Below are 17,853 nucleotides of genomic sequence, written 5' to 3'. Positions count from 1 at the left end.
CTTGAGGGAAAGTAAATTATAATCGAATTTGTGTTACATGATTATATCACATATTTATCAATAGAATTGAATTTAGAGGATGAAATTTCGTAGCACGACTAATCACTTTTGAACCCAATTTAAAAGAAACATGTTTGCTTTCAATTTTCTTTTTAACTATTACTTCTATTAAAAAAATGGTAAAATATTAATATTTTTAATAATTATGACTATTATCTTTTATTTTGTTTTTGCAAATTTTAAATTTCTCATTAATTCAGGAACCTTTTATTCATTTTCTATTATGCAATGCCTAGGAATTACAACAGGACCATGACGAGTTTTGCTATCTCATTGTATTCACTTTTTTAAATATATATATATATATATATATATATATATATATATATATATATATATATATATATATATATATATATATATTACATACTAAATAAAAGATTTATGCAATTGGATACTTAAAATTCAAAGTCGAACATTCTCATTCATGTAAAAAGAATGTCAATAAATAAAAATATTAAAAAGAATACAAATTATATAATTTGAGACTTAAAACTATTTAATTAACTAAAATTAGTAATACACCATCAAAAAATAATCACATCCAAAAAAGTGTAATCAAGATTATTATAAGATGAGAAGTATCTAGATGTGATAAATTTTGTAGATACAAAATAAGTCAGATTATTAGAAGAAAAGAGTAGTGTGTAAAGAAATAAAAGATTACGAAACAAATTCAAGAGTAAAATAATGTTTCTTCTTTTTCTCTCATTTTCTTAATTTCACTATTATGTTTTTCTTTATTAAATTTGATTATATTACTTTAATAGATTATGATTTAGATATTAATCGATATTATGATATAAATAAGCATTTATTGTTTACAAATATAGAATATTGTCAGAGTCTAATATTCTCTCAAGTCATTAAATGACAAAGCAATAATAAGAAAGAGATATGTCAACTTGATACAAAAATATTGGAAAATTATATTTTACAAAAACAAAAATAACCATATCCCAAAAAATTTATTTACTAAATCGGATGCAGAAAAATAAGTAAAGATAATAATAAGAAAAGAAAAATATTAAATAATATGGACTCAAATGTACTTTTGATCATAATATTTTTTTGAAATAATTTTTATTTATATTTATGACTAGAATTATGATACACTATTAGAAATTCTCATATTATATGAGATTTTTCTTGCAAATTTGTTAAAAGAATTTGCAAGAAAAGACTTTCTTCTGTCATTTTTTCTAAGAGTTTTAATTGGCAGGTAATTCCTTTGTGGGTAATCATTTCCTACAAAATTATAAAATTTGTAAGTATTTTCGACAAAATTTGTTGCAAAAAGTGTTTTATACAAAATATTTTGCAAGATAATTTCTAGCAATTTCTTGCATATTTTTTTTCACAACAAAATTTGTAGGTATTTCCTACGAAAAAAATTTCAAAACAAAATTGACAGGAAATATGAGTTTTTTTAATAGTGATAGTAGTTTTCTATTGAACTTATTCGATTATATATGGCTTAAGTACGCGTAACAACCTATTTAATAAGATTACTTTACTAATTAAAGTATTATATAATTAAGAAAAAAGTATAAATAATAAATATATAATCATCTATCAGTTTGATCGTGTTCCAATTCAAATTGATTCATCCAGTCTAATTCAAATTTAATATTTTAGAATTCATATTGGACTATTTAATTTATCGGGTCAATTCGGGTTTCTCAAATTGTTGGTTAATTTGGTTAAATTTTTTGGATTGCAAACTTTTAAAAAAATATATATATAATTTTTTTATTTTAAATAAATGACAAAAATGTAATGAATCTTTAACTAAAAAAAATGACATGTATAATTTTAATAATGACTATTATAATAGACTATAATTCTATATAACTTATTATTAAATTTTAACATAACTATCATATTAAAAATAAAGTTTTAAATTTTAAATGGATTAAGTTGGATATCCACAAAATTCTAACTCATTACCCAAATATGACCACCATTATCCATTTTATTCAATTTTTTTATTATCTAACATTATTCGCTTATCTAATTCAACTTGACCATATGCTTAAATTTATGAGTACTTATTTAGTAACCCAATATAAGTTAAATTTGATACATAAGGTATATGTATTATATCGATTACATTGATAAATAGCAATGATATTATTTTATGGTAACACTTCTTTCTGTTTGACTGAGATATTTTGCACAAATTTCATTAAATACAATAATAATTACAAATTTTTATACCTTCCTTTCCCTGCTCTTCCTCTACCTATAAAAGTATTGTAAAGTATAGATATAAGCATAAAAGGCGAAACAAGAGAAATTCATCTTCATAACCTCATCTTAGAAAAATTATGTCCAGAAGAATCACTCTGACTTCTATCATTGGAATTCTGTGTGTTGCTTTGCTTTTGAATTCAGGTGAGAAACTTATAGGATGCATTTGTTTCTTAAAAGTAAAGCTATATATGATGAAATAACAAAGTGTGAGAAGTAAGTTTAAAATGTAACTGAAGTCCACAAAACAGGTTTGTAAGATGAGGTTTGCACCTCACTTATATACTATGAAATTGTCTTATCTCTAGTCAATGTGAGACTTCCAACCCAAAGCATTATATATAAGTTGTGATATTTGAGTTTATTTAAAGTAAAGTATTGATTTTACTTGCATTTTGTAATGAAATTGCATTGATTTTCAGGATCGGCGAATGTAGTGTGTCACAAGGAAGGGCATTGTCCAGATGCAAAAGCTTGTTTCAGTTATTGTGTAGGTTTAGGGTATAAACAATATGGTGGTCTTTGCACTACTCAAGACCTAAATCTATGTTGTTGTGTAAGTGCAGAACGTCCTCCTGCGACTGTGTAATACAAGTTACCAGATAAACATTAATAAAGTGTTTCAATTTATTGTATCATTTTATCATTGTTTAATATAATAAGAGATTCTTGAGGGAAAGTACATTATAATCGGATTTGTGTTACATGATTATATCACATATTTATCAATAGAATTGAGTTTAGAGGATGAAATTTCGTAGCACGACTAATCACTTTTGAACCCAATTTAAAAGAAACATGTTTGCTTTCAATTTTCTTTTTAACTATTACTTCTATTAAAAAAAGGGTAAAATATTAATATTTTTAATAATTATGACTATTAACTTTTATTTTGTTTTTGCAAATTTTAAACTTCTCATAAATTCAGGAACCTTTTATTCATTTTCTAATATGCGATGCCTAAGAATTACAACGGGACCATAACGAGTTTTGCTATCCCATTGTATTCACTTTTTTAAAAATATATATATATTACATACTAAATAAAATGATTTATGCAATTGGATACTTAAAATTCAAAGTCGAACATTCTCATTCATGTAAAAAGAATGTCAATAAATAAAAATATTAAAAAGAATACAAATGACCATCTAAAAATAATCACATCCAAAAAAGTATAATCAAGATTATTATAAGATGAGAAGTACCTAGATATGATAAATTTTGTAGATACAGAATAAGTCAGATCATTAGAAGAGAGGAGTAATGTGTAAAGAAATAAAAGATTACGAGACAAATTCAAGACTAAAATAATGTTTCTTCTTTTTCTCTTATTTTCTTAATTTCACTATTATATTTTTCTTTATTAAATTTGATTATATTACTTTAATAGATTATGATTTAGATATTAAGCGATATTATGATCTAAATAAGCATTTATTGTTTACAAATATAGAATATTGTCAGAGTCTAATATTCTCTCAGGTCATTAAATGACAAAGCAATAATGAGAAAAAGATATGTCAACTTGATACAAAAATATTGGAAAATTATATTTTACAAAAACAAAAATAACTATATCCCAAAAAATTTATTTACTAAATCGGATGCAGAAAAATAAGTTAAGATAATAATAAGAAAACAAAAATATTAAATAATATGGACTCAAATGTACTTTTGATCATAATATTTTTTTGAAATAGTTTTTATTTATATTTATGACTAGAATTATGATAGTTGTTTTCTATTGAACTTATACGATTATATATGGCTTAAGTACACACGTAACAACTTATTTAATAAGATTACTTTACTAATTAAAGTATTATATAATTAAAAAAAAAGTACAAATAATAAATATATAATCATCGATTATCTTAAATCAAATTGATTCAACCAGTCTAATTCAAATTTAATATTTTAGAATTCATATTAGACTATTTAATTTATCGGGTCAATTCGGATTTCTCAAATTGTTGGTTAATTTGGTCAAATTTTGTGGATTGCGAACTTTTTAAAAAAATATATAATTTTTTTTATTTTAAATAAATGACATAAATGGAATGAATCTTTAACTAAAAAAATGACATGTATAATTTTAATAATGACTATTATAATAGACTATAATTCTATATAACTTACTACTAAATTTTAACATAACAATATCATATTAAAAATATAAATTTTAAATGGATTAAGGTGGATGTCCACAAAATTCTAACTCATTACCCAAATATGACCATCATTATACATTTTATTTATCTAGTATTATCTGTTTATCCAATTCAACTTGACCATATGCTCAAATTTATGAGTACTTATTTAGTAACTCCAGTATAAGTTAAATTTCATACATAAGCTATATTTATTGCATTGATTATATTGATAAATATCAATAATACTATTTTATGGTAACAATTCTTTCTGTTTGGCTAAGATATTTGACACAAATTTCATTAAATAAAATAATTATTACAAATTTTTATACTTTTTCTGCTCTTATTTTACATATGTAAATAATGATATATTGTAAAGTATAAATATAAACATAAAAAGCGAAATAAGAGAAACTCATCTTCATATACCTTTTCTTGTTTTTGAATAATTCGCTAAATGTAAAATTGCATTAGGTTTTATGTTTTGTTCAGTTTAATTGGCAAGTTATTGGGCTTTTATTTTGGCCCAAATTTGATTGTTGTTTCTTTTATATTTGTTTGCAATCCTTTTTCAACAGTGCACCATCTTAGGCCGAGAAGCCCAACTCCTTCTCCAGCAAGAGTTCAGCAAGAAAGTTTTGACCTTTGATCCTGGAGTGGGCCAATGACTTTAGCAGCCATTCCTCCAACGTTTACCGGGGCTTCTCCCTACACCTCCAACAATCTTTCCTGTACCCCCAAAATCAAATTTATTTTCATGTTTGTCTATGGTAAAATATAAGAGTTACTGTCTCTTTTTAGCAGCATACCCCTGCACCCCAAAAGCGCCCTCACGGTCTGCACCCCCAAAACCACTCTCACGCTCTGCACCCCCAAAATAGATTCTGGAATCCGTGTCGGACGCTGAAACGGAATACACAATCCGTTTCCTTTTTTCTTTTTATTTTTACAGAAACGGATTCTGAAATCCGTGTAGTATACGCTGAAACTGTAAGACCCGAAAAAAAAAATTAATTAAAATAAGGAATGAATATTTAATTTATATCTGGGAAGAAATAAATAGCGTTAATTGGACTAACATGATGTAGTAAAGTACTAGCTCAAGTGGTGAGAGTACTTTGGGGTTGTGTGTGAGGACTTGGGTTCAAGTCCTATGTATGTAAATTGTGTGAGTTTTAATGTTTTCTTTTAAGTAAGAGAAAACGAAAGTATAATTTATATTTTATTGTATACGCATTTTTAGCAATAAAAGTGGACTGGCTAAGTGGTTGGAGCGTGATAGGGGGAAACCCATGGTCCTTGCTTTGAACCTTGACCAGAGAAGTTCAATTTCCATTTTTTTTATTATTATATTCAGAACCTAGGCATAGATGGGGTGGCATTGATGAGCCTCCATTGCAGTTGGACGAAAATGGGAGGGGAAGCCTGAAAAATGGAGGGCAGAAAAGTGTGGAAGAGAGTGAGATTTGAAAATTTTGGAGGAAAGGTGTGGAGAAGAAGAAGAAAGGAGACCCTTAAATTGCTGTTTAATATCATGAATTGTATGATTAAATTGATGCATGTACAATCATGAATTGTATGATTAAATTGATGCATGTACAATGTCCTGCTGTGTGTAATTCGTGTTTCTGGAATTTTCCAGAAACTGCCTGGCGGACGATGAACTGCCGCCAGGCGACTCATCCAATTTTTATCCTTGATTTTCGTTTTTAACTTGCCAATAGCCTAGACCTCCAAAAATAGTGGTTTAGTAGTCAAATTAAAGCTACGGAAGTCTAGTTTCCAACCCAACAAGAATCAACTCATTTGGATGTCTATGGAAAACGTAACGATCGAAACAGTGAGCAGACGTTGGGACAGGAAAGCTGGAAAAACGCTGGAGGATCCCTGATTTTCGTTTTTAAATTGCCAATAGCCTAGACCACTAAAAATAGTGGTTTAGTAGTCAAATTAAAGCTACGGAAGTGTAGTTTCCAACCCAACAAGAATCAACTCATTTGGATGTCTATGGAAAATGTAAAGACCGAAACAGTGAGCAGACGTCGGGACAGGAAAGTTGGAAAAACGCTGGAGGATCCCTGATTTTCGTTTTTAAATTGCCAATAGCTTAGACCTCAAAAAATAGTGGTTTGGTAGTCAAATTAAAGATATGGAAGTCTAGTTTCTAACCAGAAAGGAATCACCTCAATTAGACATCTGTAGAGAAAATTATTGATAAAACTGTAATAGGTGTCGGTTAGTAACGTTGACATTGTTTTGTAAATGAGTATTCTAAATTCTGGACTTCCTTAGGCCAGCGCCTGGCCTTAGTGGTTGGTCTCGCCAGGCGAGATTCGATGTTTGTATTGTTGTGTGGATGTGTGGCGCCTGACGGGTTGTTTGTTACCGCCAGGCGAAGTGAGGTTGTTTCTGATTTGGTACCTGAAACCTGGCGCCTGGCAGCGCTGAGTGTGGCGCCAGGCGGTCAGTGATGTTGTTCCACTTGACAATTGCCTAGGCAGTGTCGGTGTTTTATTTTTTGTTGCGGCAGGTTGTTGTGCTAACCTTTGGGCTTTAAGGACTAAGTTCTTAGTGGGTCCGGGATGTGTTCGGATGAGGTCACGAGCGGGGAGGTTCGTGATGAGTTGGGACCGCATGATGGGATATTGGACAAGTTAGTCCTGGTGCTGCTATGGGCGGGGAGGTCCATAGTATGGTGATTGCATGCGTGTCATGGTCCGAGCGGGTGAGGTTCGGATGGTTTGACTACGGACGGGGAGGTCCGTAGGGTAGGACTACGAACGAGTTAGGTTCGTAGGTTTGACCATGAGCGGGGAGGTTCGTGGGAGCACAAGAAATCCCGAGACCAAGAGCATGTGCATGTCACTCATAATGGATTCTTGAGTGAGAGGGAATTGAAAGGTTTAAATATAAATGATTATGAAATTCTTTTTGGGTATGGGTTTCTCATATTTATTCATTTTGTATGCATAGCTCACCCTATCTGTTTGTGTGTGTGGCGATGATCGGATAAATTTTTATCCGGGAGCAGATACTGATGCAGGTGAGCCAGGAGCTGCATAGGCACGGAGAGGGGTCTATGGGATGTTTCAAGAAGATTTATGTTAAATGTTTTTATTATGTTTTAAAACTATAAGTGGTCTGTGATAAATTTTAAATCATGTGTGGTGTAAGATATAACTGAAGTTTTAAATTTCCTACCTTTTTGGGAAATTATGTTTAATGAATATGAGTATGTTTTCCTTTTATTATTATTTTTTTTAAGTAATATTCCTGGAGGTATGTTACAGAAACGGAACATGGAACCCGTTTTGGTTCCATGTAGATATTTTCTTTTCAAGTTTCTTGGTCTTCTGCTGCTTCATTAGTTCTATAAATTCCCCGAAAGCTGCATAATGAACAACAATATTTGAAACGATTGCAACTGAAATAATTATAGCAGCAATTTATATTTCATACCGTAATTAGAATCATGAGGTCTTGGTGAGGCTTCAGGATGGTATTGAAGAGACATTATTCTTTGAGCAGGGAAAGCAAGGCTTGCGCAACTTCCATCATTAAGATTAACATAAGTAACTTCCACTCCTTCTGGCAATGTAGCAGGGTCAACGACGTAGTTGTGGTTCTACCATTATTTTGAGATCAAATGTTACTAACCTCCTTTTTTTAGTGTAGAAAGTTCATTAGATCGCATACCTGAGCACTAATTTCAACATGTCCTGTTCGAAGGTTACGAACTGGATAATTCCCTCCATGATGGCCAAATTTCATCTTGAAGGTTTTGCCTCTTAAAGCCTGACCCAGCAATTGATGGCCCATGCAAATTCCAAAAACAGGAACCTTTCCCAGAATTTTCTTCACTATCTCAACTGCATAAGGAACAACAGATGGATCTCTAGGGCCATTGCTGAAAAGCACCCCATCAGGATTCATCTTCAATGTTTCTGTTGCTGGCCACATCGATGGTACAACAATGATTTTGCAGCCATAAGACGCCAAACGCTTAAGTATATTATGCTTGATTCCAAAATCATAAGCAACAACCTCTGATTCATTCAACGACATTAGATAAGGAATGTGGAAGTGCCTAAAGAATGCTTCTTTCTAACTCTTACATGGAAAGACTCTCCACTCCCTCTAGAACTAAAATCTCATTCTTGCTTTGTTTTATCAACCCATTCATGCACAGTTTGACATGACACTCCACTTATTAAATCAATACCTGCAAAATGAAACAACAGTCACACGCTTCTACAATGTTTCCAGAGCCTCAGAGATTCATATTCATACCAACAATGTCCCAAGAACGAGACATCTTAAGTAGTTCCTCATCTGTTATAGAATTGTCGGTACTCAACACACCAATGAGGCTGCCATCTTGCCGTAATTTGCGTGTGATAGCCCGTGTGTCAACATCATCTGTTGCATTACAAAGCATCACCAAAGTTAAAGGCAAAAGCTACAAACGAATTTATCAAAGTAACACTTGCAAGGTTTATACATTCGTATAAATTACTCACAAATTCCCATTATATATATATATATATATATATATATATATATATTATTAATCGGAAGTATCACTATTAGTTTATACAAATAATTCAAAAGTTTATCCTAAAATTACATTAAAATATATACTGATTATATCATTGGCAAGATGTGAAACGGAATTCAAAATCTGTTTCACATCTTTACAAAATGGATTATGTAATCCATTTCGGGAAAAAATTCAAAATTTTTGGGAAACGGAATACGAATTCCGTTTCATAAAATTGTGAAACGGATTCTGTAATCCGTTTCAAAAAAACAACTTACGTAATCCGTTTCGTAATGGTTTGAAACGGATTCCATAATTCGTTTCATAAAAAGATTTCGTGTTGCTTTTTTGAAACGAAATGTGGAAGCTGTTTCATAGTTTCTGAAACGGAAAACGAATTCCGTTTCACATCATAAACGAAAAAAAAAAAGTTAAGCTAAGGCTAACCTGGACAGAAGGACGGGAAGTACCACACTTGGAGGTTACTCAGAATACAACCTTCCTTCAAAGAACCAACAAACAGAGAACCTTCAACCACAAGAATCACAACGCACAGTGAGACACCGAGAGAATAAACAAGAGTCCTTTAAAAAAAATTAATGAAAGTTATACAAACCTGGGAAGAGGGACCACCACCCACCAAAGAATGAAATAATGAAGCTCAGAAAAATTAAAGCTCAGGGACTTCTTTAGGGACCACAGAGAATGAAACTGAGAAAATTTTAAATGAAGGCACCAGTGGAACGGAGAAGGAACGGGAGAAGAAATAGTAATGGGAGTGCAGAGAAGTTGGCGACGCAGTAAATGAAATTTACTGCGTCTCTACCCACTTTCACCTGTAAGTTAAATAAGGGCATAATAATAAATTTTGGAGGTACAGAAGAACTGTTGGAGCTGTAGAAAGAAGCGCCCACGTTTACAGGTTTATTGGGCCGTGACTACCCACACTTTCAGCTGCCATCTTTGGGGCCAGCATGATGCAACCCAGCGGCTTAACTCCTTCAACCCGCACATCATCTGCTTAATGGGCCAACACGTGTAGGCGCTGTCCAAAATGATGTAGGCACAGCTCACACATGTTTTATCATGCTGATATGAGTTGATGCTTATAAAGTTTTATTTAGTCCCTGAACTTAAATTACTTATTTTAACAATTTAATAAGAAATTTAATGCTTTTAAAAAAAATTATTCATGTACTTGTAAGAAATAATGACACGCTATCTCATCAAAATTAAATGATAATTCCTCCATTATTTTTAAGTAATTACTGCAGTAGTGGTAAAGAGGGATCATTTATGTCCTAATCTTTATTGAAAAAAACAGTAAATTACTTTTAGTTAGTTGCCTTTCTCTATTACATTTTATTCTGTCAACAAAACTCAAATTAGAGAATTTATTTGAAATAATCGAATCTACTTACCATTCAAACTAGTGCTTTTTTTAGTATTTTTGTACATATTATAATATAATAATTTTTTGATTTTCATAAAAAAAAATTGTAAAATTTGTTGTTTAATTCTTTTTATTTATATCACTATAATAAACATCTCCAATTTCCTTGACTCAAATAATTTCCTCGCCCTATCTCACCTTTTTCCAATCTTTGTTGAAGGTGAAAAATAAGTTTTCATTCCCATTAGTTTGTCACATTCTTTGTTAAAGGCGAAAATATGTATTCATTCTTATCCTGAAGATGAAAAACAGGTATTCATTTTTACATCTTCATTGCTTCTATTTCTCCAACATGATCATTCTTTATTGAAAACCTGAAGTCCAACAGCACCCAAACTCAAAGTAGCTAATCCCATTGTTACTTGCATCTGCATCTGCAAGGCACATCATTACTGTTCATCCTAAACCAAAATTGAAATACCCATAATTCCTAGTTACACTACATTACTCGTGACGACATTATTGTTCACTGAATTATTTTCTGATCATTCAAATTATTTCACCCTTCTAAGTTGTTTTAAAACAGTAGATCTTCCTTAATTTGTGTCTCAGCAAATATTACATATCCATGTGCTGATTGTAGAAGGCATATTCGGAAGTATTTAACTTCAACTCAGCAATTCACCACTGTTCAAACTTGTGATTTGGATTTGTTAAATGAGGTAGCATCGTGTAATAGAAACCCCATATTGAGAGGTTGAAGCCCCCTCCCAAATTTTGGGCTTGAATAATAAAACCTTGTGATTTACTTACTCAAATTAATAGATGAGATCAACTAGGAAAACAGCATGTAGGGTAGCTAACAATTGCTCCCATGCACTAGCTAAAAGACTAACAAAACTAAAAAAGAAGCTCTCTTAGTACAACATTTACACGGAGATGCTTCTCTCGTTGAAAATTTCAACCCTTGGCCACAACAATCTTGTAAACACATGGAACAAAATGCTTCAGGCACTAAATCATTCTTCCCTTTAGTCTAACCAGCTTTCGGGATTTCAGTAGTTTAAGGGCCGTCTTCTTGTGCTGTTAAAACAACAAGTAAATATCGATTCAATTTTTTTATTTATTTACAGACCATGGGGTTTATCTCTTTAAAAATCAAGACAAAAACAATTGCATTCACGAGAATAAAAATCAGGTCTGATACATAAGGACTTACTGCTCAAAATAAACCCTTGCAGCAAGCTCTGGGCTCTCTCTGCCTGCTCTGGAGTTCCAGATATCTGAATAATCTTCTGCGTCACGTCTGGTCTATCCTCTACTAGGGTTACATTGGCTCCTGATAACTGTTAGTTACCATGAAACATTAGTGAATATAAATTATTTATTTCTAGAATAAAATAATAACAATTTCTAGAATCTGAATCCAAGAAATATCGGGTAATTTGTTTTTCATTCTTGAAGCTAAATAATAAAATAAATCTAGTATGATCTAGATACAATCTACAAGTCAAATAATGTAAAGAAAAAAAATTCTCTCATTGTCGTTCTATGAGTAATTAATTAAATTGCTATTTGTTTTTCTTTTTTTAATTTGGTTTGGGGGAGTGGGGAGCTACTCAATTATTATGCAAGAGAGTAAATAAAAAGTAAACATGGACACAAAAGTAAACAACTTGGAATAGGTATGCTTTTTCTAGCACTTCACAATCCAAATATCAAAGGTACTAAAAGATCAAATCAACACACCTCACTTATTTGGGCAAGCTTGCTTTTGGACTTTGCTATAAGCTTTGGTACTGCATACTCTGGTATAACAACCTCAAGTGTACTCCTTGTGACAAGAGGTACAGCAATCCTAACCAGAAGGAGGGAACATAAAACATTAGAGAGGCACACAATACAGTACCACGTCCTATTGTAAAATTAGGAAAAAACAGTTACCTATTTAAACCACTAAGCACGTCATCGCGGCGATCACTTTCTTTCTGCTTTCCTATCTCAGTGCTAGATCCTCCAGTTTCCTTTCGATAAAAAAGAGAAAAACATTAAAACTTCGTATTTTTCTTCAAATAGAAAAAAAACATTCTTTATACAGTAGCTATTGAAGCCATAACTTTAATTATATGGTTTGGCCACCGAAAATTGAGAACACCTGAGATACAAGACTATACTTAAATAGCCATTGCAAAAATAAAAAATTGCTTGATCGATAGATAACCTATGTTTCAAAAATAACTTGCTCTATATCAACAGTATCAGATAAATTCCATTTTTATGATATAACTTAACTCCTTATGATAGGAAATTAGGTATTATCGGGTGGTTAAGTCCAACATTTAGTAAGGAATACTCAGTGGAATATTTAAGTTTTTGGTTCACACCCCTTAATAGCTAGCTTTTGAAGTTAGATTCTCCAAGTTCTTATCAATTGGTATGATAACTGATTTCAGGATCTCACTACCTACGGAGATTCTGATCAATGGGAGAGTATAGTAAGTGTCATTGAATAAAGTGTTCTAAAGTGAAAGTAGTTGAGAAGTCAACTCTTAGAAAGAGTTCTTTGATAGGGAATTTGGTATTATACACGAAGCCTATATCTCACATCAAGTAGTATGGGTGCTTAGTGGAGTGTTTAAGTATATGGTTCTTTTCTTCCCCTTAATATTATTTAGCTTTTGAGGGTGAGTTTTCAAGTGCGTAACAGTAAAAGGTACACAGTATGAGAACAGAACCTCATCCCTTCCCAAACAAAGAAAAAGGGTATAGCACCCATGAAAAAACCTCCCCATTACTGGTTAAAATAAGAAATTTTCATGGGACAACGAAAAAATAACTTTTTTAATTCCTGTGCTCAAAAGTTATTTTCAGAGAAGACAAGAAACAAACTAAAAATGCTAATCATTTAAATAACAGATCAATAAAGATGATGGGCAATATATTGAAGATAATAAGGCAATTTTCATCACATCAAAGAATACCTTTGATGGAAGGGCTGCGGCAACAGTTTGCATATTTTGATAGGTCGTGAGAGTTTCTGTAACTGGAACTAAATTATTGGAAGAAGATGCCTCCACACCAGGCAAGGAAACTTGTGGTACTATGTCCCTTTGAAAGAAATCCCTGTACAAGTAACTTCTTAATCTTGATGTCACCTCCACAACAGCATCTCGGGCTGCTTTAATCTCTCCTACAATCTGTAATGCCAATAAAGAAGCAATTGAGAAACAGAGAAAGCAGATTTTGAGTGTCCAGGTCTTTGTTTTAACATTACAGAACAGGAAGGTAAGGCTTTGGATCCTCTCTAGACTGGGTGCATGAGGCTTCTGCCTAATTGGGGGTCATGGGAGGGAGGGTAAACATGTCCACAGTGTTACCCCACACGGGACAAAAAGTCTATCATTGTGTCCAAGCTCATTCTCATCCGGATCCTCTCTATACCATGTATTGGAGAATCATTTTAATAATGAAACAGTACCTTCTTTAGTTTGTAAAGTATGCACCCAGTATGATGCTTTAAGGAATAACATCTATCATCATTATTAAGTTATACATTTATCATTTAACACTTATAAACTACATTTATCAAAGGAATCTGATAGAATATATCAGCCAGCTGTGGGATAAATGACAAACCTGTACAAGTTCATCGGCTTTTGCAACACATGGAGGTAGCTCGTCTCTTGGCAAAATTTGAATATTAGCACCAGTCAACCTCCTTATTTCTGAAAGTGAAGCATCCTTTCCGTCTAAGCATTCAATTTCGCTGGATGGGACAACAAGCCTGGTGGTTATAGTATTGTCTTTATCTAGAATAAGATCGACAATGCGGGTTTGTATATGTAACAAAGCTTCTTGAGCTGGGAACAGCTCATCATCAGGACCCTTGAGTACATAATTAGAAACAATTAGAATTTTAAACATGTGATGTATCATATCTAAGCGGACATATGTCAACTTGCACCAAAAAAAATGTTGAAGTTAAGCAGGGAAAGCAGTGTGCCTAGAACACTTGAAACTTGAACTAGTCACCTAAAAGAATTTGCACTAGTTGTACACCCTACACATCGGATAGAGAAGCAAAAAAATTTAAAAATAAGGGAAGCAAAAGTACCTCCTCTGAAGTAATGATAACTATCTGTTCATCAGAACCACCAACAGGATCAGTGACCTTAACATCTACACCAACCTCATTCTGAAGGAACTCTACAATTCCCCCTGATTCCCCAATTATACGATCAACTCTCTCAACGGGACAGAGTACACGGAAAACCAGTTCCTCCCCATAGTAGCCCTGCACATCATCGGCAACAGGAGCAGCCCCAGGCTCCATTAAGTAATTCATTGCAGAGTGACTATTGTTTCTGCTAGTTGTGTTAGAACCTCGTGATCCAAAAGTGGCCCCATCCACAGATGATCTACGAGATCCACTAGTCACATGAGGAATATAATCATTGTCGGGAGAGAAAAATCGCTCTGGTGAATGTACACGTCCATGGAAATGACTTCGGTCCCGGTGCTGACTCTCCCTCAACCGTGATGATATATTAGCTATAGCATCCTTTACAGCATTTACATCACCTACTACCTGCAGAAAACATCACATGTTGGCAAACCTTTAGTCCATATATTTTTAAAATGCGTAAATTTCCAGATGAATCACACATTTCTACAGAATGACCAAGCACAATCCTACATCTCCATATTTCTCATATCAACATCATGAATGAAAGCAGTATAAAAGATGTTATCTTCAAATAGGCATGGTAATGCCTGCTTTCTATTTCAATAAACAGACTAAATTCACGCAAGTATCAACCAATAAATGCATACTCGATCTAGCCAAGTTCAACCAGATCATCACAGATGCACAGGATCCACCACTAAATCAAAACAGATTACTAAAAAACTTGGGTGAATGCAGCACAAATCCAATGATCCAACATAGAATAAACTCAAAAACCTACAATGCAAAGAAAGATTGCTTTGAACCCCAACATCATTCCTCCTTTCCAGCTTTTTAGCTGAAACTTGAAAGTAACCTTAAAAAAGGACACTTCATAAGCACTTCAAGCCTCAGCCAAGGTCAGTTACAATCGATGATTTATTACATTAGTTAATTAGTTTACGCGAAGCTTATCAATGAAGGGGTAAATATGCAAATTGAAGAGTGAAACTGAAAAAAAAAAGTCATTAATATCTTCGGTTCTTGAATTTTAATAAGTATCCTCCAAATTCAGCTAGGGTGGATGAGAGTAACTTGCTCCCTCACAGTCCAAACCGAAGTTCACCAAAATTAATGAAGGAGGTTTCGTTTGTCTTTAGAGCTCAGAGCATATCATGCATGTAATTTAAGTATGAGATGAAAAACAGTCCAAGCTTATTTTTTTCTGGTTGGGCACCTGAACAATCTCTTCAGACATGGAAACACAACGGGGAAGGTTGTGATCTCTAGGGAGTATCCTAATCTGCGTCTTGGTTTCCATCCTCATTTGTTCAATAATCTTCCCTCCCTTCCCCAACAAACACCCCACATGCATTCTCGACACCACCAGCCTCGTCGCCACGCGGTCCCTCCCGCCGCCGCCGCCCCTCCCGTTGTACTCCTCCTCCTCCTCCGCCACACCAAAAGCCGCGTCGCTCTCCAGAATCCGCTCGTGGATCAGCAGCAGCGCCTCCTGCGCCGGCGAGAACGTTGGCATTCTCCCCTCGGGGTCTCGCCGGCGCGTGTCCGAAATCTCGATGATCCGCTCCTCATCCCCAGGCATGAGCTCGTGCACGTTGATCCACGCGCCGGTGTGCTGCCTTATAGACTTTATAATGCTGCCGGACTTTCCTATCACGCCGCCGGCCTTCATGTCGTGGCACAGAATGCGGTAGCTGGTTGTGACGCTGAGCTGCGAGTCCTGCGCCTTTGCATGACGGGCGCCTCCGCCGCGGTGGCGGTGGTTCCCGGCACCGGCGCTGTAGTGGTGATTATAGCGCGGCCTGGTCCTGGCCACGGTCTCAGAATCATAATCTTGGTCATAGTAGTAGTTCCTCTTAGATCTAGAACGTTCCATGGTGTTTGATTGGGTTTTCTTGGAGTTCGAAAGTAGAAATTCAAAGTTGTTTATGGCTGCGCACGCTTATCCGCAGCAGCGTGGTGAATCTAAATCAACACAATCCAGTTGGCATTGTTTGTCAAGAAAAATATGGGATTACAGAAATTTTGTTGACTTATTTGATTTTGCAAACTCCATCGGAAACCCTAGAAACAACCTCCAGTATCTTTCCTTTGCACACTCCAGCAGCAACGTGAGCCAAGTGAGTTACTGCTTTTCTTATATATATGTGCTATTATTATTATTATTATTATTATTATTAATTTATTAATTAATAATAATACTAATCTTGATTTATAATTATTATATAAATATACCTAAAAAAATAGTATGCTATCGCTGCCACTCAACTCAACAGTCAAGCTTCAACTCCCAGCAGTTCTAGATAAATCTATGAACAAACTTATTTTTAAATATTTGTATATGAAATTTGTTATCAATTAATCAGATACGCTGCTTAATACATGATTTTAATATAATTAATTTCTATATATAATATTTAAATAAACTGTTTTTATGAGTTTAATTTCTATATACAATGTACTCCAACTAGTTATATATTATGACTTTAAAGGTAACTATTACAAAAATTAATAAATTTATTGCAAATGATTACGTGATTTAAAATGAAATACAAATAATCTATATATAATATTGTCAACTGATTGATAACATAGTTAATATACTATTATCGATAATTATGGTAAAAATTAAATATTTTTTTAATGAAAGGTAAATAGACTGTTTTCTTACCTAATACTGCTATAAAAAAATCGCATTCCCCTCGATTTTGTATATTATAAATCAATATATATAATAAAGTTTGAGCATTAGTTTGTTTAGCTAACTATAGTGTTATTAGGAGTGATTCTCATTTTCTTGGAAGTAATCACGTTGTTTATTGGTATTTAGGGTTCTTTTAAATGGATACATTATGGGAAGGATATGATTAATTATTATATTATATTTTAATTAATTGTTTGGGGTAAGTTAATAGGAGTGAGGGCATGCTTTTTATTATATTTTATTTTTAACAGCTACTTTATATCTTGTTATCAAGACTGAGTTAGATTTTGAAAATATATTTTTACTTATTCTGGATACACGTGTCATCCAATTCTATATTCTTTCCTTCTCTATTGGTAGTTTTTTATTCAAAATAAATGGAAGACAAAAGAAAATGAAAAAATTGAAGTGACATGATTCTATAACTTCTACAATAATATATTAGTTATATGAAAAATTTAATATATATATATATATATATATATATATATAAAATATGAATATTTCTAATAAATTAAGTAAAGTCCAGAAAATAAGGATATTTTTATTTTGTAATTATGA

At 32.9% G+C, this 17,853-nt stretch overlaps 1 protein-coding gene and 1 pseudogene across 1 annotated transcript; both read right to left on the bottom strand.

The window, feature by feature from the left end:
• Positions 1-7,489: 7,489 nt before the first annotated feature.
• LOC114163663 (carbamoyl phosphate synthase small chain, chloroplastic-like) lies at positions 7,490-10,580 on the bottom strand (annotated as a pseudogene).
• A 502-nt stretch (positions 10,581-11,082) lies between these two features.
• On the bottom strand, positions 11,083-16,710 carry RCF3 (RNA-binding KH domain-containing protein). Its single transcript, XM_028048912.2, has 8 exons — positions 15,805-16,710; positions 14,517-14,990; positions 14,039-14,287; positions 13,384-13,599; positions 12,347-12,426; positions 12,152-12,260; positions 11,622-11,748; positions 11,083-11,485 (listed from the first exon to the last, which is right to left on the bottom strand). The coding sequence occupies exons 1-8, from the start codon at positions 16,462-16,464 to the stop codon at positions 11,466-11,468; spliced, it is 1,935 nt and encodes a 644-aa protein (XP_027904713.1). The 5' UTR covers positions 16,465-16,710; the 3' UTR covers positions 11,083-11,465.
• Between the last annotated feature and the right edge of the window lie 1,143 nt (positions 16,711-17,853).

This window comes from Vigna unguiculata, chromosome 9 (assembly GCF_037176805.1).
Source record: "Vigna unguiculata cultivar grain cowpea cultivar isolate G323 ecotype 2 chromosome 9, ASM3717680v1, whole genome shotgun sequence".
Classification (NCBI taxonomy): Eukaryota; Viridiplantae; Streptophyta; class Magnoliopsida; order Fabales; family Fabaceae; genus Vigna; species Vigna unguiculata.
This window is presented reverse-complemented; position numbering and strand designations above follow the sequence as displayed.